The 15,063-nt window shown below is 48.4% G+C and overlaps 1 protein-coding gene across 8 annotated transcripts in view; it reads right to left on the bottom strand.

Moving 5' to 3' along the window:
- r3hdm2 (R3H domain containing 2) overlaps positions 1–15,063 on the bottom strand; it is a 294,373-nt gene that overhangs the window by 5,395 nt on the left and 273,915 nt on the right. For 7 of the 8 annotated variants that reach the window (XM_073071109.1, XM_073071106.1, XM_073071107.1 and 4 more), the window contains 2 exons: positions 13,183–13,283; positions 12,534–12,618 (listed from right to left, as the gene is read on the bottom strand). In XM_073071109.1, the coding sequence (XP_072927210.1) occupies positions 12,534–12,618; positions 13,183–13,283 (186 nt within the window). The remainder of the gene's footprint in view (positions 1–12,533; positions 12,619–13,182; positions 13,284–15,063) is intronic. The other variant, XM_073071105.1, reaches the window with a different exon arrangement.

Genomic DNA, 15,063 nt, shown 5'->3' on the forward strand with positions numbered 1-15,063 from the left:
GCAAAACACATATAAGACTTCTGCCACATTGTGCTATGTGCGCTGTTCATTAATGCCCTGTAAGAATTAACCATCATAAACAAAAAGTCTGCAGATGTTGGAAATCCAAAGCAACATACACAAAATGCTGGAGGAACTCAGGTTAGGCAGCATCCATGGAAATAATTAAACAGTTGACATTTTGTGCCGAGACCCTTTTTCGTGACTGGAAAGGACGGGGGAAGATGCCAGTATAAAAAAGGTGGGGGGAGGGGAAGGAGGATAGCTAGAAGGTGGTAGGTGAAGCCAGGTGGGTGGGAAAAGTAAAGGGCTGGAGAGGAAGGAATCTGATAGGAGAGGAGAGTGGACCATAGAAGAAAAGTGAAGGACGAGGGGACCTATGGGAGGTGATAGGCAGGTGAGAAGAGGTAAGAGGCCAGAGTGGGGAATAGAAGAGGGGAGGGGGGAGGGAATTTTTTTTTTACCAGAAGGTGAAATCTATATTCATGCCACCAGGTTGGAGGCTATCTAGAATTAACCGTGAATATATTTAACAGAACACCCACAACAATTATTCAGTGAAAGGCCACAGATTCTAAGATCTGGCTGCAATGCAGTGCTATGGGTCATTGAATTTAAAACCACACAGCAGTAAGAAAGCACAAAACTTATGAAACTATACTATTCTCCTATGCTCTGTGAGTATGTAGACTGAAGATTGATAAATTTCCATCTGCAATTTATGACATCATAATGTAAACAGCCACATTACTCTTGTAGAGTGCTTATTACTTTGAGGCAAATAGGCTATTCCCTTGTAAAGCAGAACTGACACCCTTTCCTATCCTTGATTTTATTAGCTTTATTTGATTTACTTCAACATGCATAGAAGTTCTTGGCATACAGATTAACACTATTAAAATAGAGAATAAGACTGCCAGTGGAGTAAACACATGTTAAAACAACGTGTAATGGTAATGACCACTGAGAATGCAGTAGACAGATATTAAAACTCCTTTCATGATATTTATGCAGGATGTTTGCCTTCTGTTTATCAAAGACATGGATGCAAATCTCTAAGACAAACTCCCATCTAAGACAGCCTGATAACTAGGTTTGCTGAAGGAGTTTTTCCCTAATACTATACAGACGGCATGGTAGCATAGTGGTTAGCACAAAGCTTTATAGCGCCAGCAATCACTGATCTCTGTTCTATTCCTACCACTTTCTGTAAGGAGTTTGTATAAACACAAGAAATTATGCAGATGTTGGAATTCCAGAACAACACACACAAAATACTGGAGGAACTCAGCAAGCAGTATCTATGGAAAGGAATAAACAGTCAACATTTTAGGCCAAGACTTTTCTTCAGGACAAGAGGTTTGTATGCTCTCTCCATGAACATGATGGTTTCCTCAGGGTGCACTGGTTTCCTCCCACATTCCAAAGACGTATGGGTTAGTAAGTTGGCATGCTAAGCTGGCACTGGAAGCGTGGTAACACCTGAGGGCTGCTCTCAGACTGTGTTGGCCGTTGATACAAACAACGCATTTCACTGTATGTTTTGATTTTTGGATGTACATGTGACAAATCTTAAATCTTAATCTTTGTGCTGGTACCTGTACTTGTTGAGAGGGCAATAAAAATTAACAAGTAACTGCAAATCCCAACCTGCTGCTTGCAACACATCACACTTCTTTGTCGGCTTCTAATTGCCCCTATTAACAGCTTATCCTCACAGCAACCCTGGCCTCACTGTATCTCTTCATCCTAACCATCCCTCCCACAATCTTCTTTCTAACTTATAACTAACATGTTTCTCTCAGTCCAAAGGTCATAGCTGGAGTGAATTGTTCATTTACCGAATTGGTGGCAAGATTTTGTTATCAATAAGGTTTACTGGCGAGCAAGCTCAAAAATGGTACTAGATTAAAGTATAAAGAGATTAAGGTCTAAAACATCCCTCAGGCCAGATAGCATATCCACAATGCCAAAGACCAGTGGCAAATTTACAAAGCACTAGAGAGGCTCTGCCATAAACCTTCATGTAAAACAGCAAACACAAGGAAATCTGCAGATGCTGGAAATTCAAACAACACACACAAAATGCTGGTGGAACACAGCAGGCCAGGCAGCATCTATAGGGAGAAACACTGCCAACGTTTTGGGCCGAGACCCTTCATCAGGACTAACTGAAAGGAAAGATACTAAAAGATTTGAAAGTATGAGGGGGAGGGGGAAATGCAAAATGATAGGAGAAGACCAGAGGGGGTGGGGTGAAGCTAAGAGCTGGAAAGGTGATTGGCGAAAGGGATACAGAACTAGAGAAGGGAAAGGATCATGGGACAGGAGGCCTAGGGAGAAAGGGGGAGGGGAGCACCAGAGGGAGATGGAGAACAGGCACAGTGATGGGCAGAGAGACAGGAAAAAACAAACAACTAAATATGTCAGGGATGGGGTAAGAAGGGGAGAAGGGGCATTAACAGAAGTTAGTGTACAATGTCCGGTGTATGTTACTAAAAAGGGCTTCTTTGGTTTGTTACGAGTAGGAATGTTTCTTTGTCTGTTAAATGTTTCTCTCGCCGTTGTTTCGCTTTAGAATGGCTGATATGGTAATTGTATTCATTTGTTAATCAATGGGGAATGTTATTGTGTTTTGTGAGGCTGGGAACTTGGGGGAGGGGTTGCGCGGGCTTGGGGGTGGAGAGAGTCGGGAGGAGAGACGGACGAGGAAGGTGGACAGGCGCTGGACGGCTCGTAGGACCACTGCGACTGGCGCTAGACGGCTCGTAAGACCACCGGGTGGTCCCAGGGGTGACGACGTGGCTGTCGGATGATTCGTTGATTGAGCTCCTACGATGTGCACCACACTGACCGAACTTTGATAAGTTGGCGCCTTTTGTTTTTTTCTTTCCTTGTATTATATATATTGTATTGCCTAATACTTCTTTAGTTATGTTAGTAAATTCTATAAAGTGTATTTCATAACGGTATTTGGTGTGAAGTTGATACGGTGAGCGGTGCGAGGCATAAACTCGATTCTCACAGCACCTGCGTGTACGGGAGGTGGGTTGGTGTGTGGCTGGATCTCCGTTTCCCCTAGACAAATACCAGCCTTTGTGGGTAAGTGTTACATTTGTGGGGTGCTCGCCGGGATTGGATTGTCAGGGGGCTGTGGAATCGCGCAGGTAGTGAGTGGAGATGGACAGAGATAAAATTGTTCGCTGGTGCGGATTTGAAGGTGTACTGGTACAGTACGCATGCGTAGTGAGCGGAGTGGATTTTCTAGTTTTGGGAGACGCGGTAGTGCGGGGGTTAAGTTTGGTGAAGGGTATGGGGCAGGTAGAATTGGTAGCTAGACGGTGTGGTAAAGAGATGGAGTCTAGCTGGGTGTTGGTTAGTACGAGTGCTGACGTCAGGACATTGGAACTGCCGGCGACGGTCAGTGTACCAGGGGAGGAGGGGCTGTGGGGGCTCCACCCCTTCTCCGAGGATGAGGCTGAGGAGACATCGGAGGAGGAGCTAGAGCTAGAGGAAAACCCCAGAGAGGTGGCAGGCACTAGCAAAGGGAGGAGAGAGGAGGGAGTCGTGACTAGGCCCCGCTCCCCAGGTAGGGTGGAAGCCTCCGAGCTGGCAGCCGCACTTAACTCCCTGGTGGGAGTGGCCGAGAGGCCACGGCTGAAGCTGGGGGTGTTCTCCGGAGCCAAGCCTACTCCAGACGGGGAGGTGGACTATGAGACCTGGATCGAGCATACGTCCTTGATGTTAGAGGAGTGGCCAGGTTCGGAGGAGGAGAAGCGGCAGCGAGTGGTGGGAAGTTTGAGGGGTTTAGCAGCCAAAACAGTTCGGGAGTTGAAAGCTGAAAAGTCTGGGGCCTCAGTGGAGGAATGTATAGAAGTTTTGGAGGGAGCGTTTGGGTTGTCAGGGGAACCCTGGCTGCTTTTAGCAGAGTTCCAACGCCTGGAACAATGGAGAGGGGAAAAGCTCTCCGAGTACATATTTAGGATGGAGGGGATGCTCTCGGGGCTGCGGCGCCGGGGGGTAGTGAAGGCGCCTGACGTGGCTAGCGTGAGGATGAGTCAGTTATTCAGTGGCTCTCTGGAGGAGGACAAGGTGGCGTGGACTATTCGGCAGGCTTTTAGGAAAGGCCCCCCTCCATCCTTCGGGCAACTGATTAGAGAGGTGCGGGAGGAAGAGAGAGCGTTGGGGCCGAAAAGGGGCGCAGGCCTACGGGAGCGATCCTCAGCGATACAGGAAGTGGTGGCTGGGTGGAGGAATGACAACCCACCGAGGGGTAGAGAATCCCCTCTGGAAGGGAGGGACAGGGGAGGTACCCACTCTCAGGGGCGACCAGTGCCATGGGTTGGGAGTGGGAGTCGTCCTGGGAGAGGAGGGGCGGCAGGCAGCGTGTGCTTTAACTGTGGGAAAGAGGGGCATTTCAGGTGGGTCTGTGGGCGGCCGAGGGTGTGCTATAGCTGTGGAGAGGAGGGACACTTTAGGTGGGATTGTGAGAGACCAGGAGTTCTGCGGAGGACAAGCCCCCCTGCGACTAAGAAGGGGGAGGTGTCGGGAAACTTAGGAGAGGCTCAGTGAGGGAACGGACTGGAACCTCTGGAGGAACACGTTCCCAGAGATCAGCCAGGGGACCACCGGGTGCCCACGCCTCTATTCCAGATGGGCTGGTAGGACCCCGTGCCAGTGTGGGTCTACGGATAGAGGGAGTTTACGCAAAAGCCGTTCTGTTCTGGATACGGGATCGCAGGTGACCTTATTGTACCGGTCTTTCTACAACCAATATCTAAAGCATTTGCCCGTAACCCCATTTGACGCCCTGCAGATTTGGGGTGTGAGCGAGGGTGACTACTCATACAATGGGTACCTATCGGTGAGATTGGAGTTCTCGGAGGGCGATGTGGGAGTGTCCGAAGCTAATGAGACGTTGTGTTGGTGTGTCCTGACCCGGTGGAAACCGGTGGTGCTGCCCTCCTGGTGGGGACTAATTCCCCCGTTGTGCGACGGCTCCTGGGAGCTTGTAAGGAGAAAGCGGAGGAAGACTTTCTGGAGACCCTCTCGGTGCATCCAGTGTTTCGAGCAGTATTCGAAGAAGGGGTTGCCTCCCTCGGACTGGACCCGGAGTGTAAACGAGGGACGATGTGGTGTACGCAGGCGAGGCCCAAGGTGATCCGACCCGGGGAGGTAGCACTAGTGGTGGGGACCCCCAGATTCCCAGGAGTGCCGACGGGCGAAGCCCTGTTAGTAGACGCCCCGGACGATCTTGAAGGGGAGACACGATTTCCGGCGGGGGCACTGGTGAGGCCCGAAGTGCAGAGACCAGGGGTGGTACATGCGAGGTGTATAGCTATAAGTGTCAGGAACACCACGGCAAGAGACATCACCTTTAAGAGGGGAATGCCGCTGGCACATCTGTTCCCGGTGACGGTAATGTCTAGCGCACCAGTGAGGACCCCTAACGGGGAGGGATCGGAGCATCGAAGGGAGCTGACCGCTGAAGTCTTTAACTTCGGGGATTCCCCTGTGTCGTTGGAGTGGAAACACAGGCTAGTGGAGAAGATGCTGAAGATGGAAGCTGTTTTTTCTCGGGGCGAGTTTGATGTTGGCTGCTCCAAAAGCACTCGCCACACCATTCGGGTGACGGAGGACACCCCGTTCCGAGAGAGATCCCGGCGGCTGGCTCCGGCAGACGTTGAGGACGTGCGGCAGCACTTGTGCACGTTGAAGGAGGCCGGAATCATAGCTGAGTCTCGAAGTCCTTATGCGTCCCCAATAGTGGTGGCACGGAAGAAGAATGGGCGAGTGCGCATGTGTGTTGACTACAGGACGTTGAATCGGCGAACTGTCCCTGATCAATATACTGTCCCAAGAGTCGAGGATGCGCTGGCCTGCCTGAGCGGTGCTAAGTGGTTCAGTGTGCTGGATTTAAGAAGTGGGTATTACCAGATCCCGATGAGTCCAGGCGATAAAGAGAAGACCGCTTTTATCTGCCCGCTGGGGTTCTTTCAGTTCAAACGAATGCCCCAAGGCATATCGGGAGCCCCAGCCACCTTCCAGAGGCTCATGGAGAGAACTGTGGGGGATATGAATCTGTTAGAGGTGCTGGTGTACCTGGACGATTTGATAGTGTTTGGATCGACTTTGGAGGAACATGAGGAGAGGCTGTTGAAGGTGTTGGGCCGGCTTAATGAAGAAGGGTTGAAGCTTTCCCTGGACAAATGCCAGTTCTACAAGTCGTCGGTTAGCTACGTTGGCCATATCATTTCGCGAGAGGGAATGGCTACTGATCCAACCAAGATAGAGGCCGTGACCACCTGGCCGAGACCCCAGAAAGTGGGCGCTCTGCGCTCATTTTTGGGGTTCTGTGGGTACTACCGGCGATTTGTGAAAGGATACGCCAAAGTGTGTCACCCGTTGACTCAGCTGTTGTGTGGCTATCCCTCGGTGGGAAAGAAAAGGACGGGGGACCAGAGGCAGGACGCTGGAGGATACTGGAACCCGGCGGAACCTTTTGGCTCGAGATGGGATGATCAATGTGAAGAGGCGTTCCGATCTTTGAAAAGGGCACTGACCCAGGCCCCGGTGTTGGCTTTTGCCGATCCCCAGAAGCCATATGTGCTGCACACGGATGCCAGTCGAGAGGGTCTCAGGGCTGTTCTGTACCAGGAGCATGGCAAAGCATTGAGGCCGGTAGCCTTTGTCAGCCGAAGCTTGTCGCCATCGGAGAGAAACTATCCCATTTACAAGTTGGAGTTCCTGGCACTGAAGTGGGCGGTGGTGAACAAGTTGGGCGATTACCTGTACGGAGCCAAGTTTGAGGTGCGAACGGATAACAATCCTCTCACTTATATTTTGACTTCGGCGAAGCTGGATGCCACAGGACATCGGTGGCTGGCGGCCTTGTCGGTATATGATTTCAGCCTGAGGTACCGGCCCGGAAGCAAGAATGTCGATGCGGATGCTTTGTCTCGTCGGGAGCCGGGGGAGCAGGAGAGGGACGAGGAGTGGGAGAGTGTCCCTGCCCCTGGAGAGAAGGCAATGTGTCAGTTTGCTATCACCATGAAGGCCGAGGGAAAAGGGAGGCTGGAACGAGCCGTGGACCATTTGGGGGGTTTTGACGATGCCATACCCCTAGCTTACTGTGACCTGACCGCACTGCGGACTAAACAGTTGCCGGAACTGAGTCCGGGGGAAGTGGCAGCTGCTCAGCAAAATGACCCGGGCATTGGCACAGTGTGGAGAGCGGTCGAGAGGGGGGATGGGGCGTTGGCTGAGAAGGCGAAACACCCATTCGTGCCCCTGTTGTTGAAGGAGTGGTCTCGGTTGAAGTTAAAGAACCAAATCTTGTATCGGGTAACGGCGCCTCCGGACCAACCCCACTGTTGGCAACTGGTCCTGCCGGAGGAGTATCGGCAGACTGTATCCAGGCCCTACATGATGATTCTGGACACTTGGGGGTGGAAAAGACCTATGGATTACTCAAAGACCGGTTCTACTGGCCCCGGATGAGGGGGGAAGTCGAAGAATACTGTAGGGGCTGCAGTCGTTGCATCCGGAGGAAGACCCTGCCCGCGTTGGCGGCTCCACTGTCGCACTTGCAGAGTGCGGGAACTCTGGACCTGGTATGTATGGATTTTCTGTCGATTGAGCCTGACACCAGCAACACCGCGAATGTCTTAGTCATCACCGATCATTACACTCGCTATGCTCAGGCATTTTCCACTAAGGATCAGAGGGCGACGACAGTGGCGAAGGTGTTATGGGAGAAGTATTTTGTTCATTACGGCCTTCCCAGGCGAATCCATAGCGATCAGGGGCGGGACTTTGAGAGCCGCCTTATCCATGAATTACTGACTATGCTTGGGGTTGAGAAATCCAGGACTACCCCTTATCACCCACAGGGAGATCCGCAGCCAGAGAGGTTCAACCGGACCCTGTTGGATATGCTCGGGACGCTGGAGATTGGGCAGAAAAGCAGGTGGAGTCGTCATATTGGACAATTGGTTCACTGTTACAATTGTACTCGCAATGATGCTACAGGATATTCGCCCTATTATCTGATGTTCGGGCGGGAAGCGAGGTTGCCCATTGACTTGTGTTTTGGGGGTGAAGTGGGTGAATTACCCGGGAAGTCCCATCTAAAGTATGTGTCTGACATGAAGAGGGAGTTACAGCGGGCGTACGAGTTGGCCGAGGCGGCGGCTACCAAACAAAATCAGAGGAATAAGATGCGGTATGATCGAAAGGTGAAGTTTGTTCAATTATTGCCGGGCGACCGGGTCCTTTTACGGAATTTGGGACTCCCTGGTAAGCACAAGTTGGCAGATCGATGGGCGGCCAGCCCCTATGTAATAGAGAGCCAGATGCCGAACCTGCCAGTTTACCGGGTGAAACCTGAGGATGGGAAAGGGCCTATCAAGGTACTCCATCGGAATCACCTGCTGCCGCTGGGTCAAGCGGTGCAGGTGGATACGGAGCCAGAGTGGGAGGTTATGCCTAGTACAAGGACTCTGCAAGGGCGCAGAGAAAGGGAAGAGCCCGCTGCTGAAGAGCGGGGACGGGTCCCTCGCCCGGAAATGGCTACTGATTCGGAAGAGGACGACTCAGATGAGTGGCCCCTGTTCCCATTCGCTGGTGCTCCAGTACCAGGAGAGGAGGCTCCTGGCCCTTCCCATACTGAATTGGGTGAGAGGAGGGAAGGTCTTGAGGGTCAGATGGAGAGGCAGCCAACATTGGTGGGAGAGAGGGTGGAGCCCGAGCGTGAGCCGGAGAGATCTCAGGTGAGGGAGGACCCCCGTGAGGAAGGGGGTGAGGGTCCGTCAGGAAGACCTGGGGTGTCCGAGACAGTGGGTTCGCAGGTGAAGAGGGAGCCCAGTGGGGCAGAAGGGGTATGGAGATCTCAGAGGATTAGGCGCCCCCCGGAGCGGTTGACATATGTGGTACCAGGAGAACCGAGTGTGATTTCTACTGCTCTGGGTAGTTATGTTACTGCTTTCTGCACCTGGGTTGGGTTTTGTGTGTTGCAAGAAGCTTTGGGGAACTCTAGTAATGCCATGAGGGCATGACATTTGCTGGTGGGGAGAGAATGTACAATGTCCGGTGTATGTTACTAAAAAGAGCTTCTTTGGTTTGTAACGAATAGGAATGTTTCTTTGTCTGTTAAATGTTTCTCTCGCCGTTGTTTCGCTTTAGAATGGCTGATATGGTAATTGTATTCATTTGTTAATCAATGGGGAATGTTATTGTGTTTTGTGAGGCTGGGAACTTGGGGGAGGGGTTGCGCGGGCTTGGGGGTGGAGAGAGTCGGGAAGAGAGACGGACGAGGAAGGTGGACGGGCGCTGGACGGCTCGTAGGACCACCACGACTGGCGCTAGACGGCTCGTAAGACCACCGGGGTGGTCCCAGGGGTGACGACGTGGCTGTCGGATGATTCATTGATTGAGCTCCTACGATGTGCACCACACTGACTGAACTTTGATAAGTTGGCGCCTTTTGTTTTTTTCTTTCCTTGTATATATATATATATATATATAGTATTGCCTAATACTTCTTTAGTTAATGTTAGTAAATTCTATAAAGTGTATTTCATAACGGTATTTGGTGTGAAGTTGATACGGTGAGCGGTGCGAGGCATAAACTCGATTCTCACAGCACCTGCGTGTACGGGAGGTGGGTTGGTGTGTGGCTGGATCTCCGTTTCCCCTAGACAAATACCAGCCTTTGTGGGTAAGTGTTACATTAGAGAAGTCAATGTTCATGCAATCAGGTTGGAGGCTACCCAGCCGGTATATAAGGTGTTGTTTCTCCAACCTGAGTGTGGCTTCATCTTGACAGTAGAGGAGGCCATGGATAGACATATCAGAATGGGAATGGGACGTGGAATTAAAATGTGTGGCCACTGGGAGATCCTGCTTTCTCTGGCGGACAGAGCGTAGGTGTTCAGTGAAACGGTCTCCCAGTCTGCATTGGGTCTCACCAATATATAAAAGGCCACACCGGGAGCACCGGACGCAGTATACCACACCAGCCGACTCACAGGTGAAGTGTCGCCTCACCTGGAAGGACTGTCTGGGGGCCCTGGCTTTGTCAAAGGCAGGTCGTGCCTTACTAGCCTGATTGAATTTTTTGAGGATGTGACTAAACACATTGATGAAGGTAGAGCCGTAGATGTAGTGTATATGGATTTCAGCAAGGCTTTTGATAAGGTACCCAGTGCAAGGCTTATTGAGAAAGTGAGGAGGCATGGGATCCAAGGGAACCTTGCTTTGTGGATCCAGAACTGGCTTGCCCACAGAAGGCAAAGAGTGGTTGTAGATGGGTCATATTCTGCATGGAAGTTGGTGACCAGTGGAGTGCCTCCGGGATCTGTTCTGGGACCCTTACTCTTTGTGATTTTTATAAATGACCTGGATGAGGAAGTGGAGGGATGGGTTAGTAAGTTTGCTGCTGACAAAGGTTGGGGGTGTTGTGGATAGCGTGGAGGACTGTCAGAGGCTACAGCGGGACATTGATAGGATGCAAAACTGGGCAGAGAAGTGGGAGATGGAGTTCAACCCAGATAAGTGTGAAGTGGTTCATTTTGGTAGGTCAAATATGATGGCAAAATGTAGTATTAATGGTAAGACTCTTGGCAGTGTGGAGGATCAGAGGGGTCCTGGGGTCCACGTCCATAGGACACTCAAAGCTGCTGTGCAGGTTGACTCTGTGGTTAAGAAAGCATACGGGTGTATTGGCCTTCATCAACTGTGGGGTTGAGTTCAAGAGCCAAGAGGTAATATTAATGCTGGTCAGATCCCACTTGGAGTACTGTGCTCAGTTCTGGTCACCTCACTACAGGAAGGATGTGGAAACCATAGAAAGGGTGCAGAGGAGATTTACAAGGATTGCCTGGATTGGGGAGCGTTAAGAGAATAGGTTGAGTGAACTCGGCCTTTTCTCCTTGGAGCAACGGAGGATGAGAGATGACCTGGTAGAGGTGTATAAGATGATGAGAGGCATTGATCATGTGGATAGTCAGAGGCTTTTTCCCAGGGCTGAAATGGCTACCACAAGAGGGCACAGTTTTAAGGTGCTCAGAAGTAGGTACAGAGGGGATGTCAGGGATAAGTTTTTTTTAGGCAGAGAGTGGTGAGTGCATGGAATGGGCTGCCAGCGACTGTGGTGGAGGCGGATACAATAGGGTCTTTTAAGACGCTCCTGGATACGTACATGGAGCTTAGAAAAATAGAGGGCTATGGGTAACCCTAGGTAATTTCTAAAGTAAGTACATGTTCAGCACAGCATTGTGGGCTGAAGGGCCTGTATTGTGCTGTATGTATTCTATGCTCTGTGAATGCACCCTTGGGTTCTGAAGGAAGTAGCTGGAGAGATTGTGGAGGCAGTAACAATGATCTTTCAAGAATCGATAGATTCTGGCATTGTACCGGATGATTGGAAAATTGCAAATGTTACTCCGCTATTTAAGAAGGATGCGAGGCAGCAGAAAGGAAGGTATAGACCTGTTAGCCTGACATTAGTGGTTGGGAAGTTGTTGGAATCGATTGTTAGGGATGAGTTTACAGAGTACCTGGAGGCACATGACAAGATAGGCCAAAGCCAGCATGGTTTCCTGAAAGGAAAATCCTGTCCAACTAACGTACTGCAATTTTTTGAAGTAGACAAAGGAGATGCAGTGGATATGGTGTACTTGGATATTTAGAAGGCCTTTGACAAGGTGCTGCACATGAGGATGCTTAGCAAGTTAAGAGCCCATGGAGTTACCAGGAAGTTACTAGCATGGGTGGAGCATTGGCTGATCAGCAAAAAACAGAGAGGGAATAAAGGGATCCTATTCTGGCTGGCTACTGGTTACCAGTGGAGTTCCACAGGGGTCGGTGATGGGACTGCTGCTTTTTACTATGTATGCCAATGATTTGGACTATGGGATTAATGGATTTGTGGCTAAATTTACTGATGATACAAAGATAGGTGGAGGAGTGGGTAGTGTTGAGGAAACGGAGCCTGCGGAGAAACGGAGAAAGATAGTTTAGGAAGGGGAATGGGCAAAGAAGTGGCAAATGAAATACAATGTTGGAAAGTGTATGGTCATGCACTTTGGTGGAAGAAATAAATGTTGCAGACTATTATTTAGATGGGGAGAGAATTCAAAATGCAGAGATGCAAAGAGACTTGTGATCCTTGTGCAGGGTACCCTAAAGGTTAACCTAAAGCACATCCTCTCAAACCAGCCATCCACTCTGACAAGCACCTCTGATCCACAAGTGACAGAGTCTGCAGGCCTAAAATTCATTTCATCCGTCATCTCAGGATTCACAGAACTGGAGTGGAAACAAGCCATTCTCAACCCCAAGGGACTTCCTGAGAACAATTTATAACTGCCCTAAAATAAACTGCCATTTCACAAATATTATTTCAGATTTCCCAGCTTCACTCCTGAAAAGCCCATCTCTAAATTTTAGGCTATGCTCCCTTGTACTAGACCCCAAACTTTGAAGATGCAGCAAATTCTTCATGCAATACCTATGATAGCTTAGATACTAACCAACATCACCTGTGCCAAGATCAGTAGATGCAGATTTCAGGGTTGGCTTCTTTCCTCGTTTAGTGTGTTTCGTACTGCATGGACCCTTTAAATAAAAAAAAGTTATCAATGGAGTCTGTTTATATGGCAGCATTAAACTTGCACCAAGAAATACAATGAATTGGCATGCAGTCATCAGAGGGATCCAGATTTACTAAGAGTTTGTATAGTTCAAGTAGCACTCAGCTGATTACTTACCCACCCTCTCAAGCAGACAGAACACAAAATTTTAGGATAGGAATTAATAATAATGGCAAGTGAAAATATACAAATAGTTCTTTTTTTAAATCTACAGAACAGGTTACGGAAAGGCTCCCCCCCCCCCCACCCCCCAGAAAGACATAATTGAAACTTCAGGGAGTGTTCAACTGGTAGGAGAAAGGTGAAGTCTTGAGACGGCATGAACAGTAGAATGGAACTGCTTCACATAGAATGGTTGTCCCTTGGACTCCATGTGCTAATATCAGCACATCCCCAGGATTCCAGTGCAAATGCTCACGTTATTGGAATTATCACCATTCTAACAGAACTTGGTGGGAAGTACTTAAAGGTTTGTCTGCAAACATATTGCAGAGGACAGCTCTTTCCTCATGCTTTTCTCAATCCTTACCTGATGAGCTGAATACTGGCACTGTCCATGGATTACTGGAGGTGGACATACTGGAAGGTTGTACTGCAAAGGCTGACCAAGTAAAGAATAACGAGTATCACCTAATGAAGAGAAATAGAAAAATGAGGAGCTGCCTTGCACAGGACACTGGACACCGAATAATTTAAATTTGTAACCTGGATCTGAAACAGGAGTTAAACCCAGACCACAAAGGCTATGGTCCTTGAGTGAGTGAAACATTCACAAGGCACAGACTATTAAGGGCTTCTTAACAGCTGTGGCTGATTGCTCAGCTGACACACTAATCGTTTCCTCATGTAAGCTCCAGCTTACAGTATCACAAGGGAGTCAATGTATGGTATAATGAGCAGGAATTGCAAAAGTATATCAAAAGTATAATGTCATGTAGGCAAACAAACACCTTGATTTTGCATAAGTGTCCCCAACACATTTGAAACATCAATGCAATTTGTTTCATATGATTTTAATGTTTTCTGTTTCTAGCTCTTTTGACCAAGGGACCTGGCAGATACTATTTGATGGTCATGACAAGACATGGCAATATTTTTTGGTCTAACTATCCTTAGATAATAGAAACAGGGCAGCACAGCAAGTAGAGTGCCTCTCATAGTTCTAGAGACAGGTTCAACCCTGACCTCCAGTGCTGTCTGCGTGCAGATCACACGTTTGTTCTCCCTGTGACTACATGGATTTTCCCCAGCTGCTCCAGTTTCCTCATATGCCAAAGATGTGGGTTGGTAGGTTAACTGGACACTAGTTGTTGTTACGTCAGTCAATGGGTGGGAGATTATGAGAATGTGGGGAGAATAAAATGGGTGGTTGATGGTCTGTATGGACTCAGTGGATCGAAGAGCTCGTTTCCACGTTGTATCTTATCATGACTCTACTTCCAAGGTTCACTTGCATTCCTTTTTAGTAGGGAAGGCTAGATTGACAATCCAAACTACTTTTGATGGCATAACTGAAACATGGCTGATTTAAACCGGATCTGATATTTTTAGCCATGTATGTGAAAACAACGCTGTTAACAGCTTACTTTCCAACAGTAATTACCTTTTCCTATTTAAGATAGTGGGCATTGTGACACACCTTCAAGTGTTTAACAGCATAATTTGCATGAAAAAACTTTATGTCTTTATTAATCCAGGATTCAGTAAAAGTCCATCTGAAACATTTCATTAATCATTTTAAATTGTTCATTAATTTACTTCCCATCACACTTATACTTAACATTAGTTTGCATTGTCTTTTTAGCTACTCAGATCTTTGACCACAAGTAGAGAAGCATTGCTTTAATAGTTTCCATAATGAGCTTCTGAAGAGAATGAACTTGGAAAAATTAGTGCTTATCTGACACACTGATGCAAATCCATTGCAAGTCCTAATTCTAACAACTTACAGTCTACATTTCAAGCAACTTAGTGAGTTTTCATTAAGTAGATGGAAGTTTGGGAGCGGAATGTGATAAGAGTGATGCTAATGTTGTTCACAGAATCATAATAGCACAGAAGGACCTCATTAAGTCTACGCTGGCTCCCAATGGAGCGATTATGTCAATCTTGTTGTCCCCTCCAACCACTCTAGCCCCATAAATTATATTTTCCCCCCCAAGTACCTACCTAATACCCTTTTGAAAGCCCTGATTGATCCTGTTTCCACTGCCCTTGCAGGCAGAAAGTTCCAGATCATGTATTTTCTGAATAAACTTTTAAAAATGATTTTTGTAATACTATAAATCCTTGACTCGTCCTTCAACCATCTTTGACTCCGAACATTTCCCTTCTATCTATCTCGTCTAAATCCTTTATGAACTTGGCAAACTCTACTGAATCTGCTTTCAAACTCTTTTTGCCTCAAGAA

The sequence above is a fragment of the Hemitrygon akajei genome, chromosome 18 (assembly GCF_048418815.1).
Source record: "Hemitrygon akajei chromosome 18, sHemAka1.3, whole genome shotgun sequence".
Classification (NCBI taxonomy): Eukaryota; Metazoa; Chordata; class Chondrichthyes; order Myliobatiformes; family Dasyatidae; genus Hemitrygon; species Hemitrygon akajei.